Source organism: Bremia lactucae (assembly GCF_004359215.1).
Source record: "Bremia lactucae strain SF5 chromosome Unknown BlacSF5_NotPlaced_17_SHOA01000003.1_2250557bp, whole genome shotgun sequence".
Lineage (NCBI taxonomy): Eukaryota > Oomycota > Peronosporomycetes > Peronosporales > Peronosporaceae > Bremia > Bremia lactucae.
Genome location: NW_027152029.1, coordinates 2,032,840 through 2,052,544, shown reverse-complemented (window position 1 = coordinate 2,052,544; position 19,705 = coordinate 2,032,840). Strand labels below are relative to the sequence as shown.

The 19,705-nt window shown below is 44.7% G+C and overlaps 3 protein-coding genes across 3 annotated transcripts; 1 reads left to right on the top strand and 2 right to left on the bottom strand.

Moving 5' to 3' along the window:
* Window positions 1-2,093: 2,093 nt before the first annotated feature.
* On the bottom strand, window positions 2,094-3,349 carry CCR75_007277 (uncharacterized protein). The gene is made up of 3 exons (XM_067965338.1): window positions 3,141-3,349; window positions 2,992-3,112; window positions 2,094-2,900 (listed from the first exon to the last, which is right to left on the bottom strand). Exons 1-3 carry the CDS (start codon window positions 3,331-3,333, stop codon window positions 2,207-2,209), a joined length of 1,008 nt encoding a protein of 335 aa, XP_067822870.1. The 5' UTR covers window positions 3,334-3,349; the 3' UTR covers window positions 2,094-2,206.
* Window positions 3,350-3,984: 635 nt separating this feature from the next.
* CCR75_007278 (uncharacterized protein) lies at window positions 3,985-7,569 on the top strand (the record flags this gene model as incomplete). Its single annotated transcript, XM_067965339.1, has 2 exons — window positions 3,985-4,067; window positions 4,158-7,569. 2 exons carry the CDS (start codon window positions 3,985-3,987, stop codon window positions 6,553-6,555), a joined length of 2,481 nt encoding a protein of 826 aa, XP_067822872.1. The 3' UTR covers window positions 6,556-7,569.
* On the bottom strand, window positions 6,697-7,593 carry CCR75_007279 (uncharacterized protein; the record flags this gene model as incomplete). Its single annotated transcript, XM_067965340.1, has 1 exon — window positions 6,697-7,593. One exon carries the CDS (start codon window positions 7,591-7,593, stop codon window positions 6,697-6,699), a length of 897 nt encoding a protein of 298 aa, XP_067822871.1.
* Window positions 7,594-19,705: the final 12,112 nt, after the last annotated feature.

Below are 19,705 nucleotides of genomic sequence, written 5' to 3'. Positions count from 1 at the left end.
TTTATTCGACGCTCTACAGTCCACTAGGGCTCTAAGTGACTTATCATTTGTCACTTTTAATTTCAAGGTGATGAGGATACCTCATTACCAGGTGCAGAGACACATAATGATTGTGTGTCTGGAGCAACTTTAGTCAAGAGATTTGCAAATTCTTTTGAGGTTGCTGGATCAGTAGGGCGTTGCGCCCCTACTGACACCGACCGTTTTTTAGGGGTCCGCCTCGCTGTTGCGATTTTGCAACAACGCCGGACTTGCGATCATTGCCCTTTTTGGCATTCGGTCCATAATTACGTTGAGTACCTCTCGGTACTGGGCGTGGAGCATTACACTCATGAGCGTAATGTCCTATCTTTTGACAGCGATTGCAGAAATGCAATCGCTTGTAGTTCGAAAAGCGAGGTTTCTCGCTTTCGAATAAAAAGAGGTCCATAGGTTCTGGACCTCCCAGTTCGTGTCGTCTTGGAGGACGATATGATGGCGAACTAGCTTGAGCCTGTCTCAAGCTAAAGTCCTCCTGTTCCGCAACGGATATTGCTTCTTCAAGCGTATCTAGTTTCAAGCGGAACAAGTGCGCCTTTACGGGACCATCCGCAAGACTTTGCATGAACACCGTAATCAACGTGTGTTCGTGAACTGGGTTGTTCGTGATACAACTCGATAAGAGTCGTATGTGCTGGGCATAAGCGTGAACATCACGCTTGCCTTGCTTAAGTTTCAGAAGCTCTGATCGAGCTCTGAACTCAGCCCTAGGCGGTTCAAACGTCTGTTTGAGCCGGGCTTGAAAGCCTCAAGCGACCCAAAGACATATGGGTCGCGCAACTTAAGGCCTAGTGCCCAAGTTTTGGCCCGACCTGCCAAATTTGATTGAGCGAATGCGACTTGCATTTGCTCGTCGACGATGTGACGTGCCCTTATGGCATCGTCCAACTCGACAAACCATCTCAAGAGGGAGTCCTCTTCAACTCCCCTATACACAGAGATAGCAATCTTTAAAGTTTCGGGACGACGCGTTTGCGTCATCCCAGGTACATGGGTCTGTACCTGTTGTAACCTCAACAGTTCTTCCTGTTGAGAGCCTTGCTGATTCAGCAAGGCTACCTTTTCCTTCATCTCGTCAAGTTCATGTTGTATGAACTTGGCGATGGCTGAATGGAGGGCATCTCTGTCCAAATTGGACAGCATTGCCAAGATTGCATCGCTTCCTACGGTCAAACTCATTCGTTCGACCACACTCCTTTCAATGTCACTTAAAAAGGAGTAGCTATCACGCGAAACGTGATGCGTATTTCCGTTATCATCGAACATGTCCATGTTGGATGAGGAACTGTGGTCATTGGACGGACTACAAAATGCTACTAGTGTAACGGGGCACTACTGGCTGTACTGCTTCAGTACAAGTCCACTTCGCACTGCCTCAGTGCGAGTGGTGTCTCACGTCACTTCACGTACACTAGTACATGCAGAGGAATACTCTCTTTAAAACACATGCTTTAAAGAGTGTTAATTAAAAACTGTATTAATATAATTCAGTTTTTTTTGTCTATCTACATAAAACTAACTTAATTATAAACTAATACAAAACATGTAAGAAAAGTCTTATTTGTCTTTGTCTTTGCGCGCGTCCAGCGCTGACTGGACCGCGGAGAAAGTAGATAGAATGATCTATATGTATTAATGGATAAGCTTTTAGAACATTTACCATTTTAAGTAATATTCTCCAAATATTATCTACCTTTTAGATAATATATTAATTAGCAACCTTTAATTGTTAATTTCATGTAACTTTACACCCCGTTACAAACTTGCTGAAGTTGTGCGCGTAAGTAGAGCGTGGCTGCTATAGTAGTCAATAAACGATGAAGCGTGTAAAGAAAGATCTCATAATAGCGTGAATTTGATGGTTTATTCTTGATCAGACTTTTTTCTTACATTCCACGAATAGCCTAGCATTTAAGCTCAATCCTAGCAAAATTCCACGGCAGCTAAATGCGTGTGTGGAAGTGATAATAAAAGCATTCTTCCTGGTCAAATCTTTCCAAGGTATAGATAAACAGGATCACACTTTACACCTAAGAAGCCGTGTGAGCACGACGAGGAAATTCAAATTACATGTATTGATAGATGACTATGCATGCAAGAAGCCAAGGCGGCTCATTCTGCTAAGGTCAGTTCGAGAAACCACCTATCTTTCAAGCACAACCTACTCCTACTTTCGGGGCGGCGTCGCGGGACGCTGCGCTCCTAGACCATTGTAAGCATAGCGCTGCTTCTTCTCTGCCGGCTTGAGTATTTGAAATGAGCACATAAGCGTTTCGTCCACAGACATCATAGCACCAGCATTATCAAATTCGCCACAGTAATTTGGTGCCGAAAATAGCGTCACCAACTGACGCTTTGCAAAAAATTCATAGCCATCCTCCACCACCTGATGGGCTCGGCATATCAAGTCAAGATCGTGGCGCTTAAGAAATTGACTCACTATGTCAGGACCAAATGTGAAAGACACACCACGATCATTCTCACCCCAACCCATGATATCCTTATCAGGGTCCGACCAAAGAAGGTCACAGAGAAGACCCGTGTCAGGGACATCCGTTGGACGAACAAAGCGCTTAATCTGTTCCATCTGACTCAGCTCTGGTGAGAGGCCACCGTGCATACAGAATATCTTTTCATCCACAATAGCGGAAACGGGCAAGCAATTGAAGCAGTCCGTGAACGTCTTCCACAATTTGATGTTGTAACGGCGCTTGCACTCGTCGTAGAACCCGTAGATCCGATTTATAGAAGCGCACTCGTGGTTGCCGCGGAGAATAAAAAAGTTCTCGGGGTACTTGATTTTGTAGGCCAGCAGCAGACAAATTGTCTCCAAACTTTGCTTGCCACGATCCACATAGTCACTGTGAGGAGCATCATAATCGTCAGATTGACCTTGTAGAAAAAAATGACGCGAATGCGCAGAGCACTATGCATGCATTAGTAATGACTCACCCAAGGAACAAATAGTTGGCGTCCGGGGGAAAGCCGCCGTACTCAAATAGACGCAGTAGGTCGTAATATTGGCCGTGGATATCGCCTGGCGCAACGGAAGCGTTATGCATGTCCAAAAAAACTAACGGCCTAAAGCTGTAAAAACATACCGCAAATCTTAATTGGGGCTTCCAGCTCCACCAGAATAGGCTGTGCTAAGAACACTTCGCGCGCGTGAAGACACAAACCTCGAATCTCAGTCTCCGAAAGATTGACTTGCTTGCCAGGACGTGCTCCGCGTACGCTCAGTAGCTTCTCAATAATTCCATCGACGTCAATGGGATCGAGTCCGGAAGACGCCATGGGCTCTCGCTTTTACTTCTCTTTGCCTTTTCTTCTTTAAACTTTAAACTGGCACCAATCCCCCCGCCCTGGATGTTTTATATGATGCGTTGCAATTGGAGGTTTTCCATAAAAATGGTACTTTATCGACCAATTACGAAAAGAGTGTAAATGCAGCTGGCAATCTCATGCCGCGGTATTTGCGCTCCTGTTTTTCCAAATTTAAGTTATGTTGCCCTAAAGCTCAATCGATATCATTGGTTTAATAGCAACAATCGAAACGGTATAAGCTATGCACCTTGGCAGCACATAAGCCCACTTGGCGCGCGTTTTAATGTACATCATATTGACGCAACGCAACGCCTCAATGTTAGCTCAGTACATAGGTGCCGATGTAGAATGCTCATTCTTAGTACTGATTAATTAATGCGTGATCACTATTCATTTATCTCAATGCAGTCAATTGTATGCATGATTCTAACTGGTTTGTCCAAGCCGAAAGGGAAAGGCGGTGTGCAAAGGGGAACTTTACAATACCGGTACCACCACAAACACTTCCGCTTGTCGGCTCTACTTTGCGTCCGTCACCTCAGGTGTCATGGTGTAAGCTATCCCCCCACGACCGCGGCCCTGATCCGTATTTATCATTCATTCTTCTCTCTGATCTCTTCTATGCCATTGTCGACCACAGGGAAGACAAAAAGCGAAAACCTTCGCGCGACTTCCCAGCTTACGCGCATGTACCCTTGGGTAAGGTGCAGTCTAATGGGATTTCTTACAAGTGCGTAAAATTTGTGCTTGCCAAGCGACACTTTTTGTATTGTCTTACTTTAACTGAGTCGCAGAATGTCCGCTAACCTCAACGATAGATCGACCTCCGTGCCGCCAAGGCGCGACCCATTCCACATACTTAACGTTGATGACGTTGACGCGAGTAGCCGCACAGGCCCTTTAATGTCCGCCGCTTCGATTTCTTCCGTGGCGTCGGTAGGCAGTTCGTTTAATTTCACAACGAGCAGGCAAGATGACGTGGCGATTGCAAGTTTGTTGCCAAAAGACCAACGACCAGCGCAACCAGCGGAACAACGCGAATATTTTGAGCGAATGTGGGCCGAAAATTTCAAAAACTCCGAAGCTCAGATCAAGAGCTCATCAGGGTATTTGCCGGTAGGAGCGGCAGGTCGTTTAAATCGCATTAAAGGGTTTTCGTTTGCACGAGACCAGGTATCCCACAAGTTGTACGCCGTCTTTCGATTAGAGATTGAGTGTATCGTCAGCGAAAAGCAGTGGACAATTTATCGACGTTTTCATGATTTCAAGCAACTTGCGCACCAGCTAAAAAGCGAATCAGTGCGTATTTCTGCAGTTCCAACTCGAACATTGATGCGGTCATTGGACCCAACCTTTTTGCGCAAGCGCCAATTAGAACTGGATAGGTGGCTTCGTGGAGTCTTGATGCTTATTAGTCTCGAGAATTGCAAAGTTGACACAGATCGATGCACGGAGTGCTGTGGGAATCGTGGCTTTCACTCAAGTGTGCGCCTGATTCGCCACTTTCTTACGCACGAAGCAAACGCGCCACCTGTGTTTGAAGGTTTGTCTTCAAACACAGACGGCGCGTCGTATAATGGGCTGTTGAGCTCATACAATGGATTTTCGTTTCTAAACTCGGGACGACCGCTATCAAGTAGCACATTCGAACAGAAGACTGACTCAGAGTCGATGTCACATGAGACTGAGGAAGGTTGTAACAGCACGCGTGGTTGCAGAAGTCGAGGTTGCTCGGCTGATAAGGGCTCTACAAGCTCGCGTAGTGGCCTTAAGCGAGTTGGATCTAAAGAATTCAGTGTGTATAAGAACCTTACAGCGCGAAGAGCCTCGGATGACCAGAGCTTGAGATCAAGAGGGTATAAAAATCGAACAAATTCTTTAGATAATGGACTATCGATGGAAAGTAGTCGAGTGGAGCCGTTTAATGTGCCACCATTGTTGGAACAGCGGCGAAGCATTATTCTTCAAGATGTTGAGGACGAAGCGAGTTATGACGATGGTAAGAGCTCGGATCAGCTACGTCATAAGGTCACTCTAAAGCAATTTGACGTTTTGCGTATGATCGGCAAAGGCTCATTCGGCAAAGTACTTTTGGTGCGAAAAAAACATTCATCTCAATTGTTTGCCGTCAAAATTCTTAGCAAGCCTGCGATTGTGAAGAAGCAGCAAGTTGAACACACAAGGACTGAACGTCGAGTTTTAGCCTCGATATCGCACCCTTTTGTGGTTTGTCTGCATTACGCATTTCAAACAACAAACAGATTGTATTTTGTTCTCGATTACTGTCCAGGTGGTGACTTGTTCTTTCACCTTAGTCGATGTGGGTGTTTTCCCGAGGCAATGGCCAAATTTTACGCGGCTGAGATTGTGTTAGCGCTAATTCATTTGCACGAGCAAGGTATTGTATACCGAGACTTGAAACCAGAAAATATAATGCTTGATGTGGATGGCCATGTCAAGCTTGCGGACTTCGGATTGGCCAAGGAAGGTATCACTAGCGAACTTAATGGGACCTACACAATGTGTGGGACACCTGAATACTTGCCACCCGAAATACTTAATCGTGTCGGTCATGGTACAGCTGTCGATTGGTGGAATTTGGGCATGGTACTTTTTGAAATGCTCACTGGAAGGCCGCCGTGGTATACCCAAGACCGTCAGGAGTTATTCAATCGCCTTCGTAATGCTGAGCTAGCGTTTCCTCAAGGTTTGACACCGGAGGCTATGAATCTTATCGAAGGCCTGCTTGTGCGTGATCCTGCTAAGCGCCTAGGAGCTATCGATGTCCGTGAAATTACTTATCACCCGTTCTTTGCAGACATCGACTGGAACTTGTTGTATAATCGTCAAGTGCATCCTCTTTATCGTCCGTGTCAATACACCGACCCGATTGATGCTGCAAATTTTGAAGAGGAATTCACAAAGCTACCCTTGGCGCAAATAGATAGCGCTGGCCTTAGTATAGCAACTGACGAATTGCAAAAAAAAAGCGGCAGCGGAGGTGCTGCTGGACGAGACCCAGCGCACAATGTTGTTGCTGCAGCTGAGGCAGCTGGAGTCGGAGCAGGCTTGTATAATGGCATGTTTGGTAGCACTGAAACAGGAAGTGAAAGGAACAGCACGCTTAGAAACTTGTCGTACACATTTGCTGGCTTCACGTACGACGGATCAAACTCGTCTTTGGCGAATTGAGTTCGGTGTTGCCTTATCTGTAATTAGTTTATAAATGGATGTCAATACTACAAAGTACAATAGACTTCATACTTTATGAAGGCCAAAATGCAATGAAAAGGACATTATATAAGGATATGCAGCTATAACACGTGCTTTGCTTCACTTGCTGTGCAATGCTGCAAATCTAGCGCACTCAATTGTGTTTTTTAACAGCATAGCAATTGTCATGGGTCCGATGCCACCTGGTACTGGCGTAATAGCCGATACGCGATCAATAGCAGAGGCAAAATGAACGTCACCAACGATCTTGTGTCCCTTATTACTGCTTGCGTCGTCGACATAGTTGATGCCAACATCGACGACCACAACTCCTTCAGCAAGCCATTCGCCTTTCACCAATTCCGGTTGGCCTATTCCGATGACTACGATATCTGCCTGTCGAACCTTGTCAATCAAATTCGTTGTTTTAGAGTGGCACATTGTCACTGTAGCGTCGTTAGCCAGCAACATGAGTGACAGTGGCAGTCCGACAAGCTGCCCGCGGCCGACGACGACTACATTCTTGCCCGTCAACTCGATGCCTCTTCTCGCCAAAATCTCGATACAACCCGCGGGCGTGCAAGGCTGCAGCCGAAACTCTTTCTCCACATTTCCCTTTTTAATTGGTTCCGCTAACCGCGCGAAGTGGTGCGAATGCAGTCCATCGACGTCTTTATACGGACTAATGGTCTCTAAAAGTGTTTTCTCGAACGATTTTAAGTGATTAGGAAGTGGAAGCTGCAACAATATACCGTGTATGCTCGTATTCGCATTGAGTGACTGGATCAGAGTCAGTAGCTCGGTTAGACCGACAAATTCGGACAGCTCGTACAACTGCGAAGTGATACCCACGCGTGTGCATGCATTCTTTTTAAGCCGAATATACGTCTTTGAGTCCTGGCTAGTGCCTACGAGTAGCAACGCTATCGAAGGCATTAATTTGAGTGCCAGGATTGTTTCCTTAAGCTCTGCTTCGATCTCCTTGCTACACGTTCTCCCGTCCAAGATTTTGGTCATCGTATTCACACTTAATTAATTGATTGATTTTAGCTTCTACGGTATAGTCTACTTCAATGAGAAAGACTGCTGGCTAAGAAAGAATCAAGCATGGGCTGAGTTTGTAAATAACTCAAATGTGAGTAATCTCTTTAGCACCTTTCCTCGACTGTAATGGGGAGTCACGTTACATTGGTATTATTTCCTATAAGAGGAGTAAAAAATATTATTTCCTATAAGAGGAATAATAAGTGTTTCCTATGAGAGGAAATAGATAACGAATTGCAAAATTATTATCTTTATTACTTTTGACTTAATAGTTGCAATAATACCAAATTTGGTAGTATTGATGCAACAAGACATTAGCTCTATCGATTGGTTGATTTAAGTCTAAATCAACCCCGCCAATCGTTTCAAGACACGACTGTGCGGTGCGCAAGGAGCGCCATAGTTAATTAGATATTAATATAATAAGTTCAGTAGTGACAGACGATCGTTAGGTAGGAAACTTATTATGTTAATCAGCTTTACTGTTCCCTAATTCTAAATCCATTGAATTACCTTTTGGTAGCTAAAGACCCTTAGCTACCGAGAAACCTTCCTCTGTACTCTTGTGTAACGTGAAGTTTCGAGGCACCCTACCTATACTGTAATCAGTGTTAGGTTAACTAGTACTGAACAGTACTAGTGATGGGTGCCCCGTTACATCTGGTAGCACTTGTAGTTCGTTTAACTGCCCACGCACGTTCCATCAAACATGGAGATGTTGAATGAAGAAGGAGAGAGCTTCTAAGGTCCTCGAGAAGGTTTTCACGCAACGCACGAGGGGATTCCTCATTTGAGTGACCTCGAATGGAGAGCGATCAAACAAAGAGTTCGGTCGAAGGCAGGCCAGCCGTTGGCGCTATGCTGTACACTCTGGGCGGAAATGAACAGCATGCGGCCATAGCCGAGTTCATTTTTTAAACAAGAACTCGACGGGGCCCAAGAGAAAGTAACCTTGCTTCACCAGCAAGGCTCTCAACACACAGAGGTGTTGAGAGCACAGGGTGCTCAACAGTTGGAACTGTTGAGACAGCAGCATGTATATGCTGCTAATGGAGCGACGCTTTCGCGTCGACCCGAAAGCTTAAAGATCGAAATCTCTGAGTTTAAAGCAGTCGAAGTAGCGAAACAGGAGGACTTAGTCTTAAACAGGCTTTTGTCCACTCTGGTGCTTATCGTTCACCGAAACGACAAGAAAACGGAGGTCCAGAACTCATGGATCTCTCGTATGTAAAGAGCGAGAAACCTCGCTCATCAAGTTACAAACGATTACAGAAATGTAATCGTTGTCAAAAAATGGGCCACGACGCATATAAGTGTAGTCCCCCGCGGCGAGTGCCTAATACACTGAGCAAAAAGACCGACCTCTCGCTAGGAATAGCGGGGGAAGCGGATCCGACGCTGTTGCGAAATCGCAACTGGAGGCGGATCGTAAAAAACGTTCGGGGTCAGTAGGTGCGGAGCGCCCTACTGATCCAGCAACGTTGAAAAAATTTGCAGGCTTATTGATTCAAGTTGCTCCTCACACACAAACTTTGTGTGTAACTGCCCCAGGGGATGAGGTTAACCTCATCACCCTGAAAAAAAGGTCAAATAAGTTGCCCCTTTAGTCCCTAGTCGATTGTGGGGCGTCAAATAATTTTATTAGACACCAATCGCTAGAAGATTGCAGTCTCAAATGTAATGAGCGCGATATTCTTCTAACGAGGATGACAGTGCCCTTAGCAACAGGCGTATCTGTGACGGTTGAGAAACGTGTAGTTGGTATCCAATACACGTTAAAGGGTAAATAGTACGATGATGATTTCATCGTACCAGATTTAGATGACAAATTTGATATCGTCCATGGATTACCATGGCTGAGAAAGTACGAGCCATGTATAAATTAAGAGCATCAAGCCGGGACGATCCCTGTCTCTTGTTCATCAGATGGCCAACTGATGAACGTCTTGGAGCGTTTACAAGCATGTGGATGTCCTACGAGTGAGTGCGATGGCCTCACTTAAGGTTTGGTCGTTAGCATGACTGCACAAGACCTTAGTGTGAATATCCAACACATTGTAGAGTTAGATCGCGACGGCTGTGCACAAGCACAGGCAGCGTCGAAGTTCGACCACTCGAAGGTGTTGAGTGGTACGAAACAAGGATGCCTGCTTAAAAAGCAACATCCAAGAAAGTTTAAAACAACAGTCTATGCGAGACAGTGCGAAAGTCCTAGATCGACTGGAGAATCGATCGTAGAGGGCCTCGCTGTGGTAACGCAACCACAGGAGGAGGCAGTTGGGGAGGATACTCCCCAAATAATTTCTGTGGAAAGAAGTCCCCTGAAACTTTTGATCGAAGGTTCCCAGGTACCTTTAGTAATAACTTCCAAAGAAGAAGCTGAGACAATCAATGTCTTAGTAAACAATGGACAAATGTAGGCGTTTATGCACTTGATCTGATAGCGCCTCCAAATTAATTTCGGAGATAACTCAATTGCCCAACGCTAGAACCGAAACGGTTCTTGCGTGATCTGCGTAGTGGCAAAGTCAAGTAGATTTGCGTATCTGTCACAGATGACAAGTACGTGGCCGATATTTGGTCAAAAAGAGTATTTCCTGAGAATGAATGGGTTTTCAGCAGCTCAAAGATCATATGGAAAGGTCAGTCTTGGTCAGCAATTGTAACGGGATGTAGTCGTTACATGAAATTAACACTTAAGGTTGTTAATTAATATATTATCTTAAATAGATAATACTTGATAAATATGACTTTATATAGTAATGCTCGGAAATCTTATCCATAAATAGGTATAAGACGTTATATCTATTTATCCCGCAGACTAATCAGCTGTAATCGTAAACAAAGAGAGAGAGACAGATAAGAATTCAATTGCATGTTTAGTATTAGTTTATAATTAAGTTAGCATTAACAAATAGAAAGAAGAGAAACTTAATTATATTAATACAGTTTTCATTTAACCCTCTTTAATGTTGTTGTCCTAAAGAGAAGTCTTCCTCTGCACGTACTAGTGTACGTGAAGTGACGTAAGGCACCACTCGCAACTGAAGCAGTGCGATGTGGGCTTGTACTGAAGCAGTACAAGTCGTAGTGCCCCGTTACAGCAATCGCCTAGATTGCGATTGCATCAAGCTTTTCTTGATACCCTCGAAGGAACGCTGACAATCAGCGTTCCATAATCACTTCACATTTTCTTCAGCAAAGAAGAAGATGCATTCGGGCATAATTGCGTGAGTTCTTGTGCAGGTACGCCGCTAAACCGAGGAACTTTTTTTAAGTCCCTTTACATCGACTGGCACGGGCCAATCGGTGATAGCCTTGATCTTTTCTGGATCCGGCCCCCGTACACCGTGTTTACCCACAATGCACCCAAGAAGTGGTATTTCACTTGCAGCGAATATATACTTCTTAAGATTTGCATACAACTTGTGCTTACGCATAAGTGTGAGAACCATTCGGACGTGGTTACGATGTGATACAGGTCGATTCCGTGTCGAGTTCGTTTATCCTTAGGCAACTCGCTCGGAAGGGATCAAGGGATACATCCTTGAGTTCTATCAAATCCTTACATAAAGAAATTGTCTTCAAAGATTCCCAGGATTGGGTCAAATCGTTCCATTCGAGTCTTCTCAGTGAGGACACTTTCGTCCATCGATTACGCCAGCAATTTTGCAATCGGCTGAACGTTAATGCAATATGACACAGACGGCGCAGAGCGCGTTGTCTGTTATCAATCGCGTCAGCTTCAACCCCTTGCCATGAAATATGCCCTGCCTAAGTTTAGGGTCTATCTCTTGGGAGATAGACCGTTCATTGTATACACGTGCCATGCGTCTTTACGCACGACCGTAAACAGTGCACACCTCTCGCAAAGAATGGCGAGATGGTTTTCTTTCTTTGCGGAGTAAAACTTCTACGTAGAGTTTAAACCATAACGACTTAATGTCGTCGCTGTTGCCCTTTCGCGCGGCCCGATTTTGAGCCGGCTGCGCAAATCAATAGGGAGCATAAGGCTACTGCTGCAACAATAAGTGTTCCGTCGTCAACATTACTCGACCGACGTTAGAATAGCTTATCAAGAAGATAAGGCTCTTAAAGAGTTGATGGATTACCTTAGTAAACCATCACAACGATCTTTGAAAGGATTGTCGAACTTGTACCGATCCTCAACAGATAGATATACAACACGAAATGGTTTATTGTATTATACAGCCATTGCTGGCGCGACACACCTCGTGCCGTCATCCCTACCAACAATGATCTGCGATTACGCTTCGTGTATGAGTACCACAATGGACCAATAAGTGGTTATCGTGGACGTGAAAAGGCTTATCTCACAATAAGTCGTGACTTCTACTGGCCATGCTAGTCTAAGTTCGTCCGCAAGTATATACGTGCTTGCGAAGTTTGTGAACGTGTAGAGCCCAGCGCGTTATCTGTGCTCCGTTACAACCTCTGCTTGTTCCGGCAGAGTGTTGGCAGTCCATATCTAAGGACTTCGTCTCTTCGAAGACACCCACACGAATAATGGCAATCTTGTTTTTTGTTGACCGTTTTAGCAAGACGGTACATCTTGCTGCCGTCCCGGAGTCGACCACAGCCAAAGGCTATGCTCGTGTCTTTATTGACCCGATATTTCGACTCCATGGGTTACCCCGTGAACTGGTTTCAGATCTGAACACAGTTAAAATTTCAACTTCTGATCATCCTGAAAAAGATGGTCAGACGGGACGTGCAAACCGTATTTTCGAAGAGATACTTCGCGGATACGTCCACACTTTTAAGTGTTGGAGCGAGTTCTTGCCAATGGTTGAATTTGCCATCAACAATTCAGTGGACAGAAACGGAGCTTAGACAAAAATGGAACAACAAACATACTTTCATTTTAAAATTAATGACCTAGTCCTACTGTCTGCGGTAAACTTACTAAAGCACGTAGTGACGAATGTAGGTAGTAATAAATTACTGCCCAGGTATGTCGGCCCGTTTCTGTATCTACATCGCCAAGACAATGCATACACGATCGAGCTGCGTCGTAGTATGCTTACGCATCCTGCATTTTATGATGGGCGTCTCTGCCCGTACCATCAGCACGAGGCTTCTTCCGATTCTGGATTTTACCGGAACGGTCAAGGGCATTAGCCAAAGCCTGAGGATTCTGAGTCAAAGACTTATTGTTCGGAACAGGGTCTGATTCTCTTGAACTAGACGATCCACTATTTCCTATAAAGAAGAGATCTTCTGACGAGCTGTCAACAGCTCGTTTTGAAGGGACTGATATGTCCTTTCGTTCGCCAGTTGTTCAGTCGCAATCTGGGCGCAACTTTTCAACTGGTCACGAGAAACATTATCGACCGCCACCGCTTACTCGCGACGACGAGATTGCTAGTGATCAAGATTTTCCCTAAAATAATAACGGGTGTGATCCAAATCACGATGTTGAACCGGGCTCATCTGACGAGGCGAACCCGATCTTTCCTTCTCCTTCACATCCGTTGATGGATTCAGGTGGTGAGAAGCGCTTTCTTGTTGAAAGTTTCTTGAACCATCGTTAGGCAAACGGGGTTCGAACGAGTTATCTCGTTCGTTGGCAAGGGTATCCACCCTCGCATGATAGTTGGGAACCTCGTTCCCAACTGATGTTGGACGTTCCGAGTTTCGTCATCCAGTACGACGAGACCCATCCTCCTCGCAGAAGGTCCATCGGAGAACGAGTGTTTCCCGCGCTCGTAAAAGGATTAAAGGTTTTTAATCCCTTGACACATATCGTAAGAGATGAGAGTCCTCAAATCGGATCTTTAAGAGAATATGCTTCCTTAAAGGCATGACCTGCACCTTCAAACAGTATGAACATGAGTCCCCCCCTGCCTCTCTAGACAAACGGTGCAACTTATAGCGTGCACCGACTACGGTCCGTTTCTCGAATCGTTCACGGAAAGCGGTTAGCTTGTCAAGCCAGACCTTACGGCCTATGTTTTGTTCATTCTGTACGAAGGCTGTCTAAACTTGGGACAAAGGTTCGACATCCTTTGCCCGTTTGCAAGTGTGCCACCGATGCCGGTAAATGGCGTCGAGGAAGAATTCCGTTTCATTCTCACCAGGCTTGTGAAGCCTGGATGAGTCGAGTGACGGAATATGAAATTCATCGTTGGTCATAACAGACCAGCGAATGATGTATTTCTTGGAGGGTAACCAAGGCCTCTTTTCAGAAGCAAACCGCAACGTATTGCGGTATCTCTCCTGTTGGCTCATGTTAAGGTTAATTTGTTAACTTGGCCCTGGGAGCGATCCCTAGATTAACTCCTTTTCTGGTGATGCAAACTAGCACCACCAGCGGCTCTCTTACCATCGCGACCACGTAGTTCCTGGTGATGTATAGTATCATCACCAGAGTGGTCATCGCCCTCGGAGTAATCTGATGATGACTCTTCACCAAAGAGGTCCGACGAGATAAACAACCACGCCATCACCTCTTTCGTAGTCACGTTAGAACCCAAAGGTTCAACGGGCTCGGCCCCGGGTGATCCGGCGGCCTTCTCAGTCTCCACTGAGTCGGGCGATGCAGGTGACTTGGATCAGCCACCTACAATTGGCGTAGCAGGTAACTTGTCCCCGTCATCTGCAATGTCACCAACAGATGACATACCCCGGTCACCTCCAATGGGAGTAGGAGGTGACATATCCCCCGCAGTAGACGTATTAGCGTCTACTGAAACATTTGCCTTACTGACAGCTACACTGATCCGTGCAGCTGCCAGCTTAGCGGCCTCGCGGCAAACGCGCAAGACTTGTTTGTCGCCATCTTGATTCTGGTCAAATTCAAGAATGCAAATAAAATCAGTTTTTTTTATTATAATCAAATGCAAATAAAATTGGTATTTTGGTTAAAATCATACTGCAGATAAAATCGGTATTTTTACTAATAAAAAATGCCAATTACAGGAAAAGACTAATATTTTTTCTGTCACCTTGCATCAATCACTAGGGTGACTGTTGGTTAAAGAGAGTGATGAAACGGGGTCCCGTTACATAAGTAATTTTTTCTATAAGAAAAATAATAAATATTTTTTTTATGAGAGGAAATAAATAAAGAAGTGCAAAACTATCATATCGTCATTAAAATTTTTGACTTAAATAATTCCAATAATACCAAATTTAGTACAATTGATACAATAAGACATTAGCTCTATTGATTGGTTGATTTAAGTCTAAAGCAACCCCGCCAATCGTTTCTAGACACAATTGTGCGGTGCGCAAGGAGCGCCATAGTTAATTAGATATTAATAGTATAAGTTCTGAAGTAGATATAACCTCGTTACGTAGGAAATTAGTTATAAGAAAATACAGTTCCACTGCTCCCTAATTCTAATCCATTAAATTACCTTTTGGTAGCTAAAGACATTTAGCTACCTAGAAACCTTCCTCTGTACTCTTGTGTAACGTGAAATTTCGAGGCACCCTACCTACACTGTAATCGTGTAAGGTTAACTAGTACTGAACAGTGAAACGTGCCCCGTTGCATCGACGATCATAAGATGGTGGAATATAAAATTCACCTTTCATCGAGGATGAGGAAAAATAACGTCGCTCGTACACGCCTCGTCGTGTGAACAAATCTCGTCGGGCTCCAATCCGTTCCCAGAACGTGGTGCCGCGGATGCTTTAGCTGCATTGCGCAGGACCTTGGGCCCTGAGCCCAACATAATTTAGGAGCAGGCAATCCTCACAAATGAACAAGCTCGTCGTCAACCTGCAGACTTGCGAAAGTAATAGCTCACAGTGAATATCGATTCATGGGTACTGATAACAGTACTAGTTAACCTACACTTATTACAGTGAAGTTGAGGTGCCTCGAAACGTACGCAAAGGCACAGAGAAGGTATTTACGAAGCTAAGAGAACTTAGCTCAGAGGATCTAGACTAAGGCCTACAATAGAGAAAAATGAAAACTGTATTAAGATATCAAGTTCTAAGTTACGATCTTCTATCTACTACTGACTTTATTATATTAACAACAAACTATGTATCGCGCCTACTTGCGCACCGCACAATCGTTTCTTATAACGATTGGCGGGATTGATTTAAACTTCAATTATTCAATCAATAGAATTAATGTCTCATTGCATCAACATTACGAAATTTGGTAATATTGGAGCTATTAAGTCAAACTTAATAAATACAATAATTCTATACTTCTTTACTTATTTCCTCTCCTAGGAAATGAAAATATTATTCATCTTATAGGAAATAATTTTTATGTAACAGGACACCCCGTTACATCACCCCCCCTAACCAACAGTACCACTCTGAGCCAGGGTAACTGGGGGCCCAAACTTTTTAAATGATTTATTTAGCATAAAGAAGGGCTATGCTTGTTCTTCCCCTGTAAACTTTGCAATATTAATTTTAAATAAATTTCCAGTTGTATCGCATTATTGCTTTTTGTTAATAATCAATTTATTTGCGCATGGTGTTTGAGCCCGTGCGCGTCGCCCGTGAGGCCGCAGAGCTGGCAGCTGCACGGATCAGGGCAGCCGTTAGTAATGCAAATGATCAGTAGACGATCATGCGTTAAGTTACTGCGAGAAAGCACCTCCTACTTTAATTGGAGGTTACTGTTAGAAGTCACCTGCTACCCCCGTGCTATGTGACTGCGCCGAGTCAGCGTCGTCGTTCGAATCACCCGGAACCACGTCCGTCAAACCTTCTGATCCCCACGTGATAACCAAAGAGGTCTAAACGGAATTCTTGATCGATGCCTCTTTTCGGCATCGGTGGTACACTCGTAAGCAGACATGGATGCCAACCCTTTTTTCAAGCTTGGGAAGCATTTGTACAGAATGTGCAAAGCATAGGCCGCGAGGTCTGACTTGACAAATTATATGCTTCCCGGGAACGGTTCGAAAAACGGACCGTAGTCGTGCACGCTACAAGCTGCACCATTTGTCTAGAGAGGCAGGGTTACCGTGCCTCTTGTGGGGGGGACTCATGCCCATTCTGTTTTTAGGGTGTAGGCCTTGCCCCTAAGGAGGCATACTCCCTTGAGGACCCTCATTGGAGGACGCTCATCTTTTGAGATGCGCGAAGGGATTGAGAACCTCCAATCGTTTTTTCGAGCGCGGTAAGCGCTCGGTCTCTGATGGACCATCTGTCGAGGAAGATGGGTCTCGTCGTACTACCCGGAACGTCCATCATCAGTTGAAAACGAGGCTCCCAAAAATCATGCGCATAATAGTATTTTCCTCTCACTCCATATCATTCACCATTGTGAGCCGTATCAGCGTAGTTTTCGCCGTACTTATGGAAGTAGTTAGCAAGACCAAGCCACTTACGTAACATCTTTCGGTTATAAGGAAGCGCCCAATTTACGATGGCGTCTCTACCTTGGTGGGATCCGCCCCAAGGCCTCGCTTTTTCGATAATACACCCTAAGAAGGGGTCTCTTCCGTACAATACTGCACTTTAATGCGTTGGCATATAACTTATTGGTGCGCATGTACTCGAGCAGTGCTACGAGATTATTCATATCTGACCGACACTGCTCTATATGGACAAATACGGTATCAGCATACTTGTTTGCATAACGATTGTGAGGGCGGAATAGTTGCGTCACCAGGATATTAAACATAGCTAGGGCAATGTAAAGGTCTTTGGGCTCAACCAGCCGCTCCCAGAGCATACCTCTTGGGGTGCTAACCGCTGTATGTGGAATGCCACCTCGGATGAACATTTGGTAATAGCCATCGACTAAGGCGAGTGCACTGTACGTTGCACATCCTACCATGCTTTTATGATGAGCGGCCTTCCTAGAAATTATTGTTTGTGCCTGTATAGTGCCGCAGTTAGCTTATTGCAAGCATGCACAATCCGCCACTCAATATTTGGCGTCTTGACTTAAAGTGTCGATGTCAATAGACATATTTACTTCAACGCACTATTCCATCCGCGTGCTTAACGCGCAAGAAAACGTCAATGACGTCATGGTATACGCCACTGCCGTGTTTACATAGTATTTAGCTCCAGGAAACAGGTCACTTTTATAACGTACATCTCTATCAGGAATTCTAATAGGTGGTGGATTATGGCAAATCACGTCTTGAATTTCTTAACAAAACTTTGAGCGGATACGAGTAAGCTTTAACAATCGATGATCCGCTACACGCACTAAGTGTCATTTTTGTGTCCTGAATGACGGCCTCACCAAGAAGCGAATATGCATTCAATTCAGTATCACGTCAACTTACAATCATATCAGATCGATCACCACCCTTAAAAGTCTGACTGGTTGGTTACCGAGTCTAACTAAATTCTAAGCATCTACTACAAATGTAGTGTTTGCGGTCTTCAAGACCAAGTTGCGGCCACTCTTTGTCAGATTTTTAATATCGCACCCAAGATTGGCCTATTGTATACGCTTAGCCTACGCACATGCTGCGCACAATACCAGTGGTTAAAGCAGGCTTGCTTGAGCCGATCGGGATTTTTACCAGGCGAGAAGGCAGCTGTATAGTAGATTACTGCTACCTCATCAAGATGTCAAGTTGACCCCCTCGACGAGATTGCTGATGCATCAACGTCAGAGACGGTTCGGACAACAACAAGGTTGCTTTAAATTTTTTGAGTGAGAGTCTCACGGAGACGTTATTTGAAATGAAGAAGAGTTTTCGCCGATGTTTCGGACTCCTCCTGCGTTACTCAATGAGTGAGTTTCAGGTGGAGAATTTTCTGAAAAGGCGTCGTCGCAGTTGACAATATCGGCATATTGGTGAAGTAGCGTAGGTACCCCCTGTCTGACTTCTTCGCCAAGTGTGCTTTAGGCCCTTGACATTTTTGAACGCCGCGTTTTTATGGTCAACTTGCATCTAACGACCGATTTACCAATAGTTGTGGGGATGGACGGATCCTCGGCCATAATAGTGTTTGTACCGGTGGTTGCATGTGCCTCTTGTGCTAGTGGGAGCCTCGTTCCGTGTAACATACACTGACCTCCCTTGGATTTTGCCGTTCACTACGCGAAGTCATAACGACTTTTCCGTTCCAGTCGAACGTCCGCCACGTTGGCGCTGGCTCTTAGAGCCAAAAATCCTTTATGTCAGACTCTACGACCCACATAATAAACATACTGTGGAGAAAATTGAAGTCGAGCTATCGCAACCACACCTATTAGTAAGCTACAAAAATGCGTTAAAACTTGACAAGAACACTAATTTACTGCTTTGATTTGTGTGGATGTGTAGCTTGACATGCCTGGGTGGGTACGACTTTTCCATGCAGAATGTATTCGATTTTTCGATCAGACCTTAAATTTTCTAAGTACGATAAAACCTCCGAAAATTTGTCATTTGCTAAGTTATAACCTATCATAAGGTTTAAAAAGTATGGAACAAAATCGTTCTATGGTGACTGAGTTATAAAGCATCAGTTATGGCCCAAAGGACCAAAATAAATTTTAAGAGTTTCTAATTACTATCGTAGTCTGGTATCAAGTGTTGACTGCTGGAGATTTACACACCGGACAGTGTTCTGGATTCTGCGAAGCTGACAATGCATTTGGTGCTGAACAGGATCTGCTAGATTATCATTGAGATCGCCACAGAGCCCTTTCAGCTTTTCATCCCGGGTTAGTTTCCTCCTCCTCAGCTTTACCATTGGCATGCAAACCATTATGATCACTGAAGACGAGATTTGCGATCTCCTCATCACTCCAAAACACATGCTCTGTACCACTTTCATCAGCATTTAACAGCAATTGAATCGACATTGGATCTCGCAAAGGCAATCTCTCAAGAGCAACGGTTAGGTCCTCCTCAACACGCTTCACTTCCAATATCTGAGATATGTCGCCTGTTACATTGTCAAACAACCCGGTGTGGCAAAACCATCTCTCCACTGTTATTTGCAAAGTCCCGCTTAATGCTGCAAGGCACCACCTCATTGCGGTAAGTTGGTCGACCTTGCAAAGATGGTGCTCGTTCCGCTCATCAAGATCCAATGCATTCTGCAACTGGAAGCGTCGGTATCGCTTCTTGAACGCAGCAATGATCCCTGCATCCATTGGCTGGGTCTTTGATGTTATTTAGTGGCA